The 12,259-nt window shown below is 61.6% G+C and overlaps 1 protein-coding gene across 4 annotated transcripts in view; it reads left to right on the top strand.

Annotated features, from left to right (window-relative positions):
* The first annotated feature begins 3,194 nt into the window (after nt 1-3,194).
* SHISAL1 (shisa like 1) overlaps nt 3,195-12,259 on the top strand; it is an 82,328-nt gene continuing 73,263 nt past the window's right edge. For 2 of the 4 annotated variants that reach the window (XM_027595300.2, XM_027595299.1), the window contains exon 1: nt 3,220-3,288. In XM_027595300.2, the coding sequence (XP_027451101.1) occupies nt 3,285-3,288 (4 nt within the window). In that variant the 5' untranslated portion in view covers nt 3,220-3,284. Of the gene's footprint in view, nt 3,341-9,643; nt 9,683-12,259 lie in introns of those variants that run through there. The other 2 variants (XM_027595302.1, XM_027595303.1) reach the window with 2 other exon arrangements.

The following is a 12,259-nucleotide window of genomic DNA, read 5'->3' on the forward strand; positions in this document are numbered from 1 at the left end:
CGGGTCCTTTCGCCCCCACTGCACGCAGGGCTGGGAGGGGCGGCTGCCCAGGCTATCTTTAGCTCCCGGGGCCCACAAGCAAGGTCACCCTGCTGTCCCAAGAGAGAAGGGACTCAGATTTGGACAAGTTGACAGAGTGCCTGGTTCCCGGGCTGCCCTGCTCCGGAAGGCAAGGGCCGTTCCTGGTTCAGGGACTGGGCCAGGGTGGGCAGCCAGGTGGAAACCCAGCCCGGAGGCAGATCCGCCGCTCCACCGAGCGATCTGCCTGAGCCCCGGGGTGCCTGTGTTCACTGATGTGTTCTGGGGTACCCAGAACGGCACCTGGAGCCTAGAAAAGGCTCCCTCAATACTCATGGAATGTGTTGATTGATTAATGCGTGAAGGAGCCCTGATCTCATTTTTGAGAACCATACTATCTGGTGTGGGAAGGCGGTGGTTTCAGGAAGGGTAGTGCTAGTCTCAAAGCAACGTCTACACGTCAGCCGCCGCAGGAAGGACAGCCAGACCTCAGTGCTCGCCACAAGCAAACAGACCAGAACTCTTGCTTATGCTCACGTTCCACACCAGGACGCCGGCCGTGGGGAAGCCAAGGGTCCCAGGGCAGTGACTCCAGACCCCAGGCTGGAAACCATCCTGAAGCTGGCAGGCTCGGATGGAGCTCCAGAGGGAAAGGCCAGCTCACTGGGCCCTGAGGTGGACGGTGGGGACTGGCATTCTAGAAGAGACGGCATGTAAGCACTGATCCGGGAGCCTGTCGTGGAGAAAACTGGGGACCTTTGGTGTATCCGCAGTGGCTGGCTAAGAGATGCTGGGTGCACCAGGAAGGCCAGGTGTTGGGGGGCCAGGGGAGGGCTTGGGGGCAGGCAAGAGGCAGGATGAGGGTTGTGCTTTGGCGAGAGCCCCTTGGCCGCCCTGGGGAGGGGGTCACGGGAGAGGCCGGGACCACTAAGGGGGGCGGGGGTCCGGTCCAGCAAGAGTGGGTGGGGGCTGAAGTCAGGGGTGGAGATGGCCTCAGGTCTCCCTGACAGCTGCAAGAGGGAGGAACAGCACTGCAGGGAGGGAGGCAGCGACGAGAGGAACCTAATTACACGGTGGGATTAATCACAGCACCTTTACGGGAAGAACTTCACACATCATTATCTGCCGTGGGATGAGCAGCTTGTTTGGGGTGCAGGGAGAATTAATTAAGGCTGGGGACGCCTCAGAGAGCTGCAGATGAAAGGTGCAAGGCAAGTGCCAAATGCGCTTATTAATAAAATATCGGGGCCGAGTTGAAGGTGCGGCCAGACTGTGCGCCGGGTGTCCCGGGGTGGGGGGTGGCTGGGAGGGCCGTCAACCCCACGCTTCCTCCCAGGCCAGCCCTCCGGAGGCTCCTGGTGGTGACAGGAGCACAGACAGGCAGGGTCATTCAGGGTGACCGGGGCTGTGATGGGCTCGGGGAAGGCCTCCGGAAGGAGAAAACGAGTGACTGGGTCGTCAAGGATGGGAAGGAACCAGACACACAGTCCAGCAAGAGAAAACAAAGAGCTGGAGGCAGGTGGCGTGAAGTAAGTTCAGGAAAGATGAGAGATGGAGCAAGCCTCGGGTGACTCTGTGGCAGGAGACGGAGCTGGGTGGCATGTCCTGAAGGCAGCGGGGAGCCGTAGAAGGGTCCTGAGCAGGAGAATGAAGCTGTCAGCTGTGCTTCACACAGATCCCTTTGGCTCCCAGGGGGCCAGAGAATGGAGTCAGGGAGGCTGCTGGCTACTGCATGAGTCCAGGCAGGAGGGAGTGAGGTTTGAGCTGGGTGGCACCAGTGGGTACTAGGGCGAATGGCTGAGAGGCTGAAGCCAGAGGACCCTAAAGGCTCTGCCCGATGAAGCCAACACCCCTGGGGACGGACTGGTGAGGGCGTGAGCACTGTCAAGGGCAGAGTTCCCACATAGGTTGGCCTCTGTGTCCATGGCACCAATCCTATCCTTCTCTGGGAAGGACAGACCCAGGTTCAAAGCCCAGCTTGACCACGTCTTAGCTGTGTGATCCTGGGCTTGTCACTTAACCTCTCTGGGCCTGCTTTGTCGACAAAGCTGTATACAGAAATGCAAAGACGCAACTCCTAGGATGGTAATGAGGATGCAGGGAGACCATCGAAGTGACACGGGGGGGGGGGGGTGTCCCAGAGCACCCAGTAAGTGGAAACCCTGCCTTGTTTCGGTCAAGCACATGCTTACGGGGCTAATGCCTTGGGCCCCCTCGGGAGGGGAGGAGAGAAGGCACACTTCCTGCCCAAAGCAGTTGTCAACTTAATTCAAGAGAAAAGATGGATCTTCAGCTCAGAGAGGTCAGGTGACCTGTCCAGGGCCAAGCTGCTGCCGAGTGGAGACTTCTTCAAACGATGGTTCTACGGAGCAAAGCCCTCGCCCCACTTCCCCAAGACAGAGCTTCTGAGAAGGGGCCCCCTGGGCAGCGAGGCCCTCACAGTTCTGCCCCAGGGCCTGCCTCTCAGAAGTGGCATGCCCTCAGGCCCTCCCATGACCTCGCTCAGGCCCCCTCCTGCAGCTCGGACAATGGGGGGCGTGGGGGGGCTGCCCCCACGCCCCACATTGTCTCTAAGTGCAAACGTGAGGGAGGAGCCCACACGGAGCTGAGGAGGCCCTGCATGCACATGCCAATTATCCGGATTATCACTGCTGTTGTGATTCCTCCGGGGCCTGCCCCTGGGGAGGGCTGGGCCGGGTGGAAATTAGGCTGGTGCTTGGCTCAACCTACCAATTTGCATCATATGAATCCTCATCCTCTGAGCTCTGGGCTGGAGATGCTGGTGAGACACAGGAGCCCAAGAGCCACCAGCCACAGCAGAGCCGGAACCCGGACAGACACAGGAACAGGGGTCCTATCAGCCAGGGCAGACCCACTGGGGATCTGAGGCCTGGCTGGGGGTCCCTCACCGCCCCCAACGCAGCCTCTCCGCCTTCTGGGGCGGGGGGAGGACTGTGCCGTGCCTCCTGGGAGCCAGGCCTGGGCCGAGCTCTCCACCATCCCCCTGCGGGAGCAGAACCAACTTGCCCAAGACCACCAGCGGGCACTGGGGGAGCCAGGGTTCAGGCCCAGGGCCCACGGCTGAGCGGCCAGAGCTCTGCATCACAATGCGCCACTCCCAGTCTAAGTTCCCCACCTGTGAGACCGTCACAATGACCGAGGACACTGGCTCCGAAGCCACAGGCTTGTCCTGACTTAATACACACCATGCCCCGAGCACAGCCTGGCGCGACCTGAAGGCGGGTTATCATCGGTGACGTGGACAGATGAGTAAACTGAGTCCCTGGGCCCTCTCGTTTTGCCCTTTGGAAGGCGCAGTTCGGTATTGTCCACCAGCCCCTCCCAGCTCCTTCTGCCCCCTTGCGGCAGACACACTCCTGCCCCTCCCTGCCCCCCACCCCTGAGGCAGCTCCTGAGCTCCGGACTGCTGAGCATCTGCAGGCTCCAAGCTTTAGGGTCTGGGGCAGGCAGATCTGCAAAGGCCACTTTCTGGAGTCCTGCTGTTTTCCTGGGAGCAAGGCCCACTGCTAGAACCAGTGCCCCCAAGCCTGTAGCAGGGGCTTCGCTGCTGGCTTCTGTCGTCTTTTCATCCCTGTGCTGAATTTTCTGAAATGTGGGATTTGCAACTGTGCCTAACATTATTGCCTTACATCTGCCTGATATCCACATAACCGGCTATCGGGGGGCGTACTGAACGAAATGGAAACACTTGGGAACATCTAGGTGCCCTACCTGAAAGCAGGGAGCCATCATGATCCAACACTCGAGTCTGATGAGGGACCAAGGCAGCCCTCTGCACACACACCATTGCCCACGGCACGTGTGGGGCAGGGACACTCGTAGGAATGTGGGAAGGCAGGGATCAGAGCATGGAGGGCCTTGAGTGTCAAACTAGGGACTCAAACTTCACCCCAAAGACATAACCACCGAAGGGCCACAGGCAACGAGATGGCTAGGTCAGGGTCATGTTGTACAAAGACCGCCCCGGGGGTCTGCAGCGGGAGCGATGGCTATAAGGATCCTCACCCCATAAAAATTAAGTAAGCAGTTGGCTTGAGTGGTAGCCGAGTATACTGGTACCTATATGTATATATAAATTGGTTTTTCTATTAGCACTTAATAAATGCAGCAACTTAAAACAGTGCCCATTTATTATCCCACAGCTCTGTAGGTCAGAAGGCTGGGTGGGTTCGGCGAGTCCTCTGCTTCGGGTCTCACGAGGTAGAAATCAAGGCATCAGCCAAGATGGGCCCTTGTGGGGACACTCTGGGAGACTTTTTGAGGGCTCCTTCAGGATGCTGGCAGAACGTGGCTCTTGGTGGTCGCAGGACTGAGGTCCCGTTTCTTAGTGGCTGTGGGTTGGGGGCTGCTCTCACCTCCTTGCCCTGAGACCTCCCAGCTCAGCAGGAGCCTCCCTCCTGGGGACGCTCTTCACACTGACTTCTCTTCGGCTTCCTCGTCTAACACCAGCCGGGAAAACCCTTAGGTTTTAAAGGGCTGCTGTGATCAGTTTAGGCGGCGGATAATCTCCTTATCTGAAGGTCAAGTGATTAGTAATCTTCATTATATCTGTAAAACCCGCTTTGCCACATAATGGAATCTCGGAGGAACACCAGGCGGGGAGGCCGGTGGGACTGGTTTAGAACAGGGCCTGCCGTGTGCACTTCTGAGGCAGACAGAAGCCCGGTCTCTTCTGGGCTCTCTGAGTGGTCCTGCCAGGCTCCCTGCCCAGGCCAGAATAGAAACTGTGCTCACCCCTTGTGACCAGGAGGGAGGCAGGCAGGAGCGGGGGGAGGAGCGGGAGGCTGAGCGGAGGCCGCCCGGTGAGCTTATGGCCCAGCGCACATGGCCTGCCGCACACAGCACTGGTCCGTGTCACCGCCGCGGCCCTGGACCCTGGCTTCCTGGACCTGGCGACCCGCTCGCGGCCTCCGGGCTCCCAGATCTCCAGAACGACAGTCAGCCACAGCAGCGGCTTTTGCACGCTGAGCACCTACTCTGTGCCTGGCTCTGAGTCTCACGACAACTTCCAGATGAGCCAACAGGCCGAGAGCGGGGCCCAGGCAGCTCAGCCTCAGTGCTGGGCGGCCCTACCGACCCGGCCCTGGAACCCCAGGGAGGCTGCAGCTTTTCTGCCACACGGGACTCCCCTGGCCAGTTGGGAGAGCATAAGCAGCAAGGTCCCAGGATGGCCATGATCTGACTGGCCTCCCGCCTCCCAGGGGTCAGGGCTGGGAGGCCGAGGCCTGGCTGCTGGCCCGTTCCTCCACCCCTCCAGGGGCTTGTGTCCTCTGAAAACAAGGGGAGGGGTGGACTTGATGCCCCCCGCCCCAGGACCCTTCACAGTGCTTTGTCCAGAGGTGGAGGCAGCTTGGTATTTCCACCCCTTTGGATGGAGAAGGGAACGGGCTGCAGGAAGCGAGTGACCTGCCCATCACCCCCGTCTACTCCACAGGAGGGACCAAGTGGCTAGATGGCCCAGAACCTAAGCCCCAGGCCAGGCCAACAGTTCAAATCTTGGCTTGGGGACATCCTCCAGGGATGACTCTGGGGGCTGAGGTTTCAAATGTCTCTGAGCCTCGGTTCCTTGTTTTGAATTCGGGAAATAGGGGCTTGGGGGCAGAACCCTAAGATTTTGAAGAGGAAAGAGGGACCGGAGGGGCCCTCAGGAGGGCAGAGGCTGCTCCCCGAGGGAGGGGGGAATAAGAGGAGATGGTGCCGAGGCTGGGGGCCAGCTGGTGGTGCTCACACTGGGGCCCCTCCCCTTGCCCACCGCAGGGGCTCAGTCTCCAAGGGCCCTCACTCCCTCCCAAAGGAGGCTCACTGTACAGACCTCTGCTGAAAGCCTCATGTCCCCAACTTCTAATTAAATGGCCGTGATTTTGATGTGGCAGGTGATCTTCTCGGGAGGCCTGGCTTTAAATTTAGCTCCCTCCCCAGCCAGCCCTTTGCAAAAGCTGCTCTCCACGGAGAGAGTGTGAGTCATCCCCAGGCCTCCCTCCCGCCCGCCCTGGTGAGCGGCTGCGTTTGCGGGGGAGCAAGCCTCCCGAAGGCAGAGAAATAGTAAATAGGGATGGTATTAAAGGCGACCGTGCCTGTGGAGCTCGACACACAGTAGGTTCAGAAATGGGGAGTCTGTGTAATTACCTGCACATACCCCTTCCCCTCTCCCTCCCCCAGCCTGTACCCCCAGGGGGGCACAGATATTTGTGGTCTGGGTAGCCCGATGCCAGTATGCACGCTCCAGCTCACCTCCTGCAGATGCAAAGCCGGCTGGCTGTAGCTCTGAAGCCTGAAAATGCTCCCCACCCCAAAGATACCTTCTTGCGCCCTAGCCCCTAAACTTGGGGATGTTATCTTTTATGGCAAGAAGGGAAAAAAGGAGCTTTGCAGATGTGATTTAGGAAGGGCTTTGAGATGGGGGATGATCCTGGATTATCAGAGGACCCCAAATGCCATCACAGGGGACCTTCCGAGAAGGAGCAGAGGGGGGGTCTGGTGCACACGGAGGAGCAGGGCACACAGAGAGACGGGCAGATGCTGGCCTTGGAGGCTGGAGGGACACGGCCATAAGAGAAGGAATCCGCGGGCAGCCACCAGGAACTGGAGCGGTCCTCCCCTTGAGTGTCAGAGGGAGACAGCCCCGTGGACCCCTGACTTGAGCCTAGTGGCTCTGATTTTTGGCTTCTCGCCTCCAGAACTATAAGGGAATCAATAGGTGTTGTTTTAATTCACCAAGTTTGGGGTCATTGGTTACTGCAGCCATCAGAAACCAGTGCATAGGAGTTGGGAGAAGTGAATGAACTTGCCCTCTGTCACACAGCTGGTGAACAGCCACGCTGAGAGCCAAGCTCCAGTCCAACCGTCCCCCCGCCCACGCCATTCCCTGCCCACTCAGGACCCCCTGGAAGAAGGGACACTGATGCAGATCCAGCACCAACGAAGTTGCCAGGCGCTCATTTCTTTCATGCCAGTCTCTCATTTAACCCTTGTATTGACCCTTTGAGGCGGATAAAATCATCCCCATTTTGCAGATGAGGAAACTGAGGCTCAGGGAGACAACCTCGCTTTGTCCACACTGGGGGAGCCAACTGTGGGGAAGGAGAAGGTGCAGGCCTAGGAGCGCAGTGAGGGCAGCCCCGCGGGCACACAGTAGCTGGGTAGTGGAGCTTTGAGGCTGACTAGGGAAACCCCAGTTAGCGGCCTCGATGTGGCTGGAGCTTGGGGCACCTGGCTGCAGAGCAGGCTGGGAAGGCAGGCTGGGCCCCGCGTGCCAGGAAGGGGTGATGGTGTCTGAGCGGGTAGAAAATCGGGGTGGATGGAGGTCTAACATCCCGAGTCATCACCTGACTGGGCTCTGAGCCTCTTGGGCACAGGGAGCTCATCTCATCTCTGGGTGTCTCGCACCAGACAAGGGACAGGCCCAGAGCCCTGCTCAGTGACCTGAAGGGGGAGGGGAGACTGTTCTGAACCACAAGGCTTTCCAGTATACCCTGAACATGCCATACCCAGGTACACACACACACACACACACACACACACACACACACACACATACATACGCACAAATACCCCCACACACACACACCCCACTCTTTACAGCCTCAATGACCCCCAAGACACAGCCTCTGGCTACAGAGGACAGACACCTCTCAACCTGAATACCATCCCCATGAGCTCTTAGGCCTGTTTCTTAACCTTTCTTGCCCTTGGTTTCCACCATAACATGGGGTGACCATGGACCCCCTCTCGGGAGGGTTGGCAGGTGCCAGGTAAAGTGCGACCCGCATCCTGCCTCGTTTAATCCTCATAAGATCCCGGAGGGAGGTGCTGCTGCGATCTCTTTAGGGAAGAACACTGCCCCAGGTGGAGAGCCCTGTGATTAGAAGTCAGGGGGATCTGGGCTGCAGCCCTGCTTCTGCCTCTTGCTGGCTGTGTGGCTCGGGGCAGGTGTCCTAACCTCTCTGAGCCCCAGTTGCCTGCCTCGTCCGTAAAGAGGGGATGACACCACCCAGTGCTGTGGTGAGAAATAAATAAAATACTGTGCATAAAGTGCCCAGCCCAGTTTCTGGTGAGGTTCAACCCATGTCAGAAGCCAGATCCAAGGATGGGAGAGCCCCAAGGCGTTGGCACTAGGGGGACTGACCAGCCCTCCAGGGCACTCGAACACACTCTCCCTCCCCAGATGACCAACTGATAGCCATTCTCATCACTACTCCCTCTGTGGGGTCCCTGCAATGTCCCCCCACAGTCCCTACCACCGGAGGTCGGGGGGCCTGGGACAGAGGAGGGTGGGGGGACGGGCTTACTGAGGTTAGCTCTCTGACTCAGGGCCACAGAGAGCACCCAGCACACCTAAATGGGGGGGGGCAATTAGAAGTAGGGGCTGCTGGGGCGGACACGGGGAGACAAGGACTGGAACAGGAGAGGGAAGCCCAAGCAGGGGTCACCGCGGTCAGGGAAGTTGGGCTCTGCCCGTGGGAAACTGAAGAGAGCATCCTCTCTGATGTGATGGATCCCCTCGCCCAAGCCTGACCCTGCCACTGAGCACCCTCAGCCCGACCCTGCCACCGATCCCCCGGGGCGTGGTCTGCCAAGAAGGAATGCCTCCCTTGAAAGAAGCGCCTGGGGAGGGAACCCGCCCGAACCCACCCTTAGGGAGCCTCCCGCGGCAGGCGGCCGCACGTCTGCCAGGACAGGGTCCACCTGGCAGAAGGGGGTCTGTGTTCCCGTGGGCAGGGGCCGGGAGCACCTGGAAGGAGGCAAGTGACTGCGGGGAGGGGGGGGCGGGGGAGACAGGAATCAGGGGCGTGGGAGAGAGGCAGAGAGAAAGGACAGGAGGGAGGCGAGAAGGGGAAGGAAAAGTAGAAAGGAAGGAAGGACGAAGGAGAGAAAGCGGGAGGGAAGAAAAGACGATAGTGAGAAGAGAGAAGGAGCCACAAAAGGAAGGAGAAAGACTGCGAAAGAAAAAGCGAGAGGCGGAGGAGAGCGAGAGGGAGAGCGCGCGAGAGGGAGGAAGGGAAGGAGGGAGGGCGCGGAGAGAGGGAGGGAGAGAGAAAGAAAGAGAGAGGGAGAGAGACCGGCGAGCGCGAGAAAGAGGGAGAGCGCGAGGGAGGAGGAGGGCGGGCGGGAGAGGCGGACGCCGGCGCTGGGAGAGGGGGAGCGCGGCGCGGCGGCGAGGCCAGGACGGCTGGGAGCCGCGAGCGCGGCGAGGGGGCAGCAGAGGGCGCGGAGCGAGCGGCGAGCGGCAAAGAGTGAAGTGGCGGCGGCGGGCGCGGGGCCGGCGAGCATGAGCGCGGTGGCGGCGGCGGCGGCGGCGGGCGCGGCGCGGGGCGCGGGGCCGGCGGGCGGGAGGGCGGCGCGGGCCGCCCAGTAGCCGCGCGGGGCGCCGGCGGGGCGGGCAGCGGGCGTCCGGAGCGCGAGCCGGAGTCCCAGCCGGAGCCCCAGCGCCGCGCCGCGCCCCGCGCGTCTAGGCGCCCCCGACCCTCCCCCCCCCACCCCCGGGCCCCCGAGTCCCCGCAGCCCCCGGGGCCGGGACAACTGTTGCGGCGGCGGCGGGGGCACCGCGGGGGCGTGGGCGGCCCCGCGCCCCAGCAGGCGGCTCAGCCCCGCGGGCGCCGGCTCCCGGCGGCGGAGCGAGGAGCGAGCGGGCGGCGGGCACGAGGTGAGCGGCGCCCCGGGGCGGGCCGGGCTGGGGCCGCGCGGGGGAAGGGCGCGCCGGGCCGGGGTCCGAGCACCGCGGGCATAGGGGGCCGGGGGCGGGGCTCCTGGAGGGGGAGGGTCCCGGCGAGTGGGGGGGGCGGGGTCTTCGGCGCCGGGGCTCCGCGGAAAGGGGTGCGGGCGCCCGGGGCGCGGAGGGGTGGGCGCACTGGGAGAGCCGCGTTGGGTGCTTCGGAGGGAGGGTCCGGCGGTGCCTTGGAAAGGGGCCGGGGACGCCGGGCGGAGAGTCTGGGGGCGGGAGCCGTGTGGGGTAGCCGGTGCTCTGGCGTTCGGGTCCGCGCCAGGGCTAATCAAGGTCGGGGTCGCTGAACCTTGGGGAGGAGGCGGGCCCGGGTCCGAGGAGCAGTCCGGAGCGCGTCGTGCCGGTACGAGGCAGTTGGGACCGGAATGCGCGTCCGAGGTGGGGACCGGCGTCCGAGGACCTAGTCCCGGAGCGCAGCGAGCCAGGAGCCCCGTGCGCGCCGGACAGAGTTCCGGAGGCACAATAGGGGGGACCCAGCCGGTTCCGGGGGCCCCAGCTGGGCGGCGCGGGCGACCAGGAAGACCCCCCTCCAAGAGCGCGCCCCTGGCTCCCCGCCTGCCGCGTGGCCCCAATGGAACCGCCGCCGCTTCCCGGGGCCGAATCAATATTGATCCCGCGCCTGGGGCCGGGTGGCCCGGCGGCCTCCGAAGCTCACTAGCGGGAGCGGTTGCCATGGCAACGAGACCCCAAGCGTCTTCAGGTTATATTTATTCTAATTATTATTATCATTATCAGTATTAGTATTTGTTAAGTCAGCCAGAGGGAAAAAAGAAAGGAAGAAATGCCAGCGCGTCCTGGCGCCTCCAACTGTCCTCTCTTTGGAGAGAGCCAGTGTTGGGCTCCTGGGCCAGGCCCGGCGGGTCGGTGTGGGTGGCGGGCCGCACCCCTGGGGCGATGGGGCCAGGGAAGGGGAGTTACATAATCTGCCGTGGGAGTATGTCTCTATGCCTCTTTGTGTCTACCCTCCCTCTCTCGGCCTCTCTGATCCCTTGGCTTGGTGACTGCTCCTGCCCAAGGAACCCCAGAGCTGGAAGGGGGGAGCAGAAAGTGCCTGGCATCAGGAATCACAGTGGGTGGCCTCTAGCCCTCTCTTCCCTGGCTGGGTGACCTTGAGCAAGGTGCTTGACCCCTCAGAGTCTCTGTTTCCCCATCTGTAAAGTGGCACGGAAGCCCTTGCCACCTCTGAAGGTTGGTGGAGGTTGCCCTGAGAAGGGACTATTAGTTTCTGATGGTGTGCTGTTGGCTGTGTGACCCCAGGCGGTTTCCTGCCCTTCTCTGGGCCTCAGTTCCCCAGTCTATTGAACGAGGGCCTTGACCCCCATGGGTCTACCACATCTTCAGTCACTGGTGTCCTGTGAATCCCATGCTGGGCTGTGATTGAAATGCTGTTGAGCCAGCCAGTTAGGCCCCATTCAGAGCCAGACTAAGGAGGGGGAGGTCCCTCCATCATCCCTTGTTTCTTCACCTGTCAGATGGTTTGAATGTGACCAGGAAGCATGTGGCCCCGCGGGACATTTCACTGCCAGGCAGTCTTCAGGGTATGGTTGGAAATGGTTTTCAAAGCAGAATCACAATAAACCCCGGGCCCCTGGTGGCAGCTCAGGACAATCCCCAAGCTGGTCAGGGTTGTCCAGATGGGGGGGGTCCCTCCAACCCCTGAATCTGTGGCTGCTCGGGGCAGGACACCCCCCTGCGAGCCATCCGTCTCCACAGAGAGGCTGTTTGCCGTGCCTGTCCTGACGGGGGGGTTGAGTGTGGAGCGGGAGATGGCCAGAAAGTTCCCTGGAGCCAGGTGGCCCCTGCACCTCGGGGCTCAAGGTGAAAGCCCCAGGTAGAGGGCACTGCCAGTTTCTTTCATGTCACCGTCACCCGGGGTTCCTGGCTCTGTCTCAGGCATCTGGGAGGTAGTGGACTGACGGGGCGGTGAGGAGAAGCAGTTCAGCTTGGAGCTGTGAGTGTATGTGTGAGACTATGTGGACGTGTTAGTGTGTGTGGCGTGAGAGTTTGTAGCACCCATGGTGTGCGTGTAAATGTGTGTGGTGGTGTGAGTGTGTGTGTAAATGTGTTTGTGTGAGCGTGAGCGTGTGTCCCACCCCCAGTCCCAAGCCACCCAGCCTGAAGCCTGTCAGGCTGGACGGGAGGGCTGGGGGCAGGGCCAGCGCTGCTCAGACTTTTGTGGGGGAGAGAAAGGGGGGAGGGAGGCCGGCCCCAGGGAGCCGCTGAGAGCCCCTCCCTGTTCCTGTTAGCCATCCATCCATTCATTCCTTCACGCAGACCGCCCAGCGAGCCCCCGTGTCGCTGCTGCTGAAGGGCATCAGCTCTACCCTTGGCAGCTCTTGAGAAAACAGCCCCTGACGAGCCAGCAGGACTGGAGCCCTGCCTGGGGGAAGCCGAGGCAGTGGGGGCGCAGGTGGGAAGGGTCTGCCCCAGAGAGCCCAAGGAGGGGTGCCAGGGGGGCCTGGTCCAGAAGGCAGGCCTGAAGCAGCCAGAAGGGAGGAG

Source organism: Zalophus californianus, chromosome 9 (genome assembly GCF_009762305.2).
Source record: "Zalophus californianus isolate mZalCal1 chromosome 9, mZalCal1.pri.v2, whole genome shotgun sequence".
In the NCBI taxonomy this organism is placed as follows: Eukaryota; Metazoa; Chordata; class Mammalia; order Carnivora; family Otariidae; genus Zalophus; species Zalophus californianus.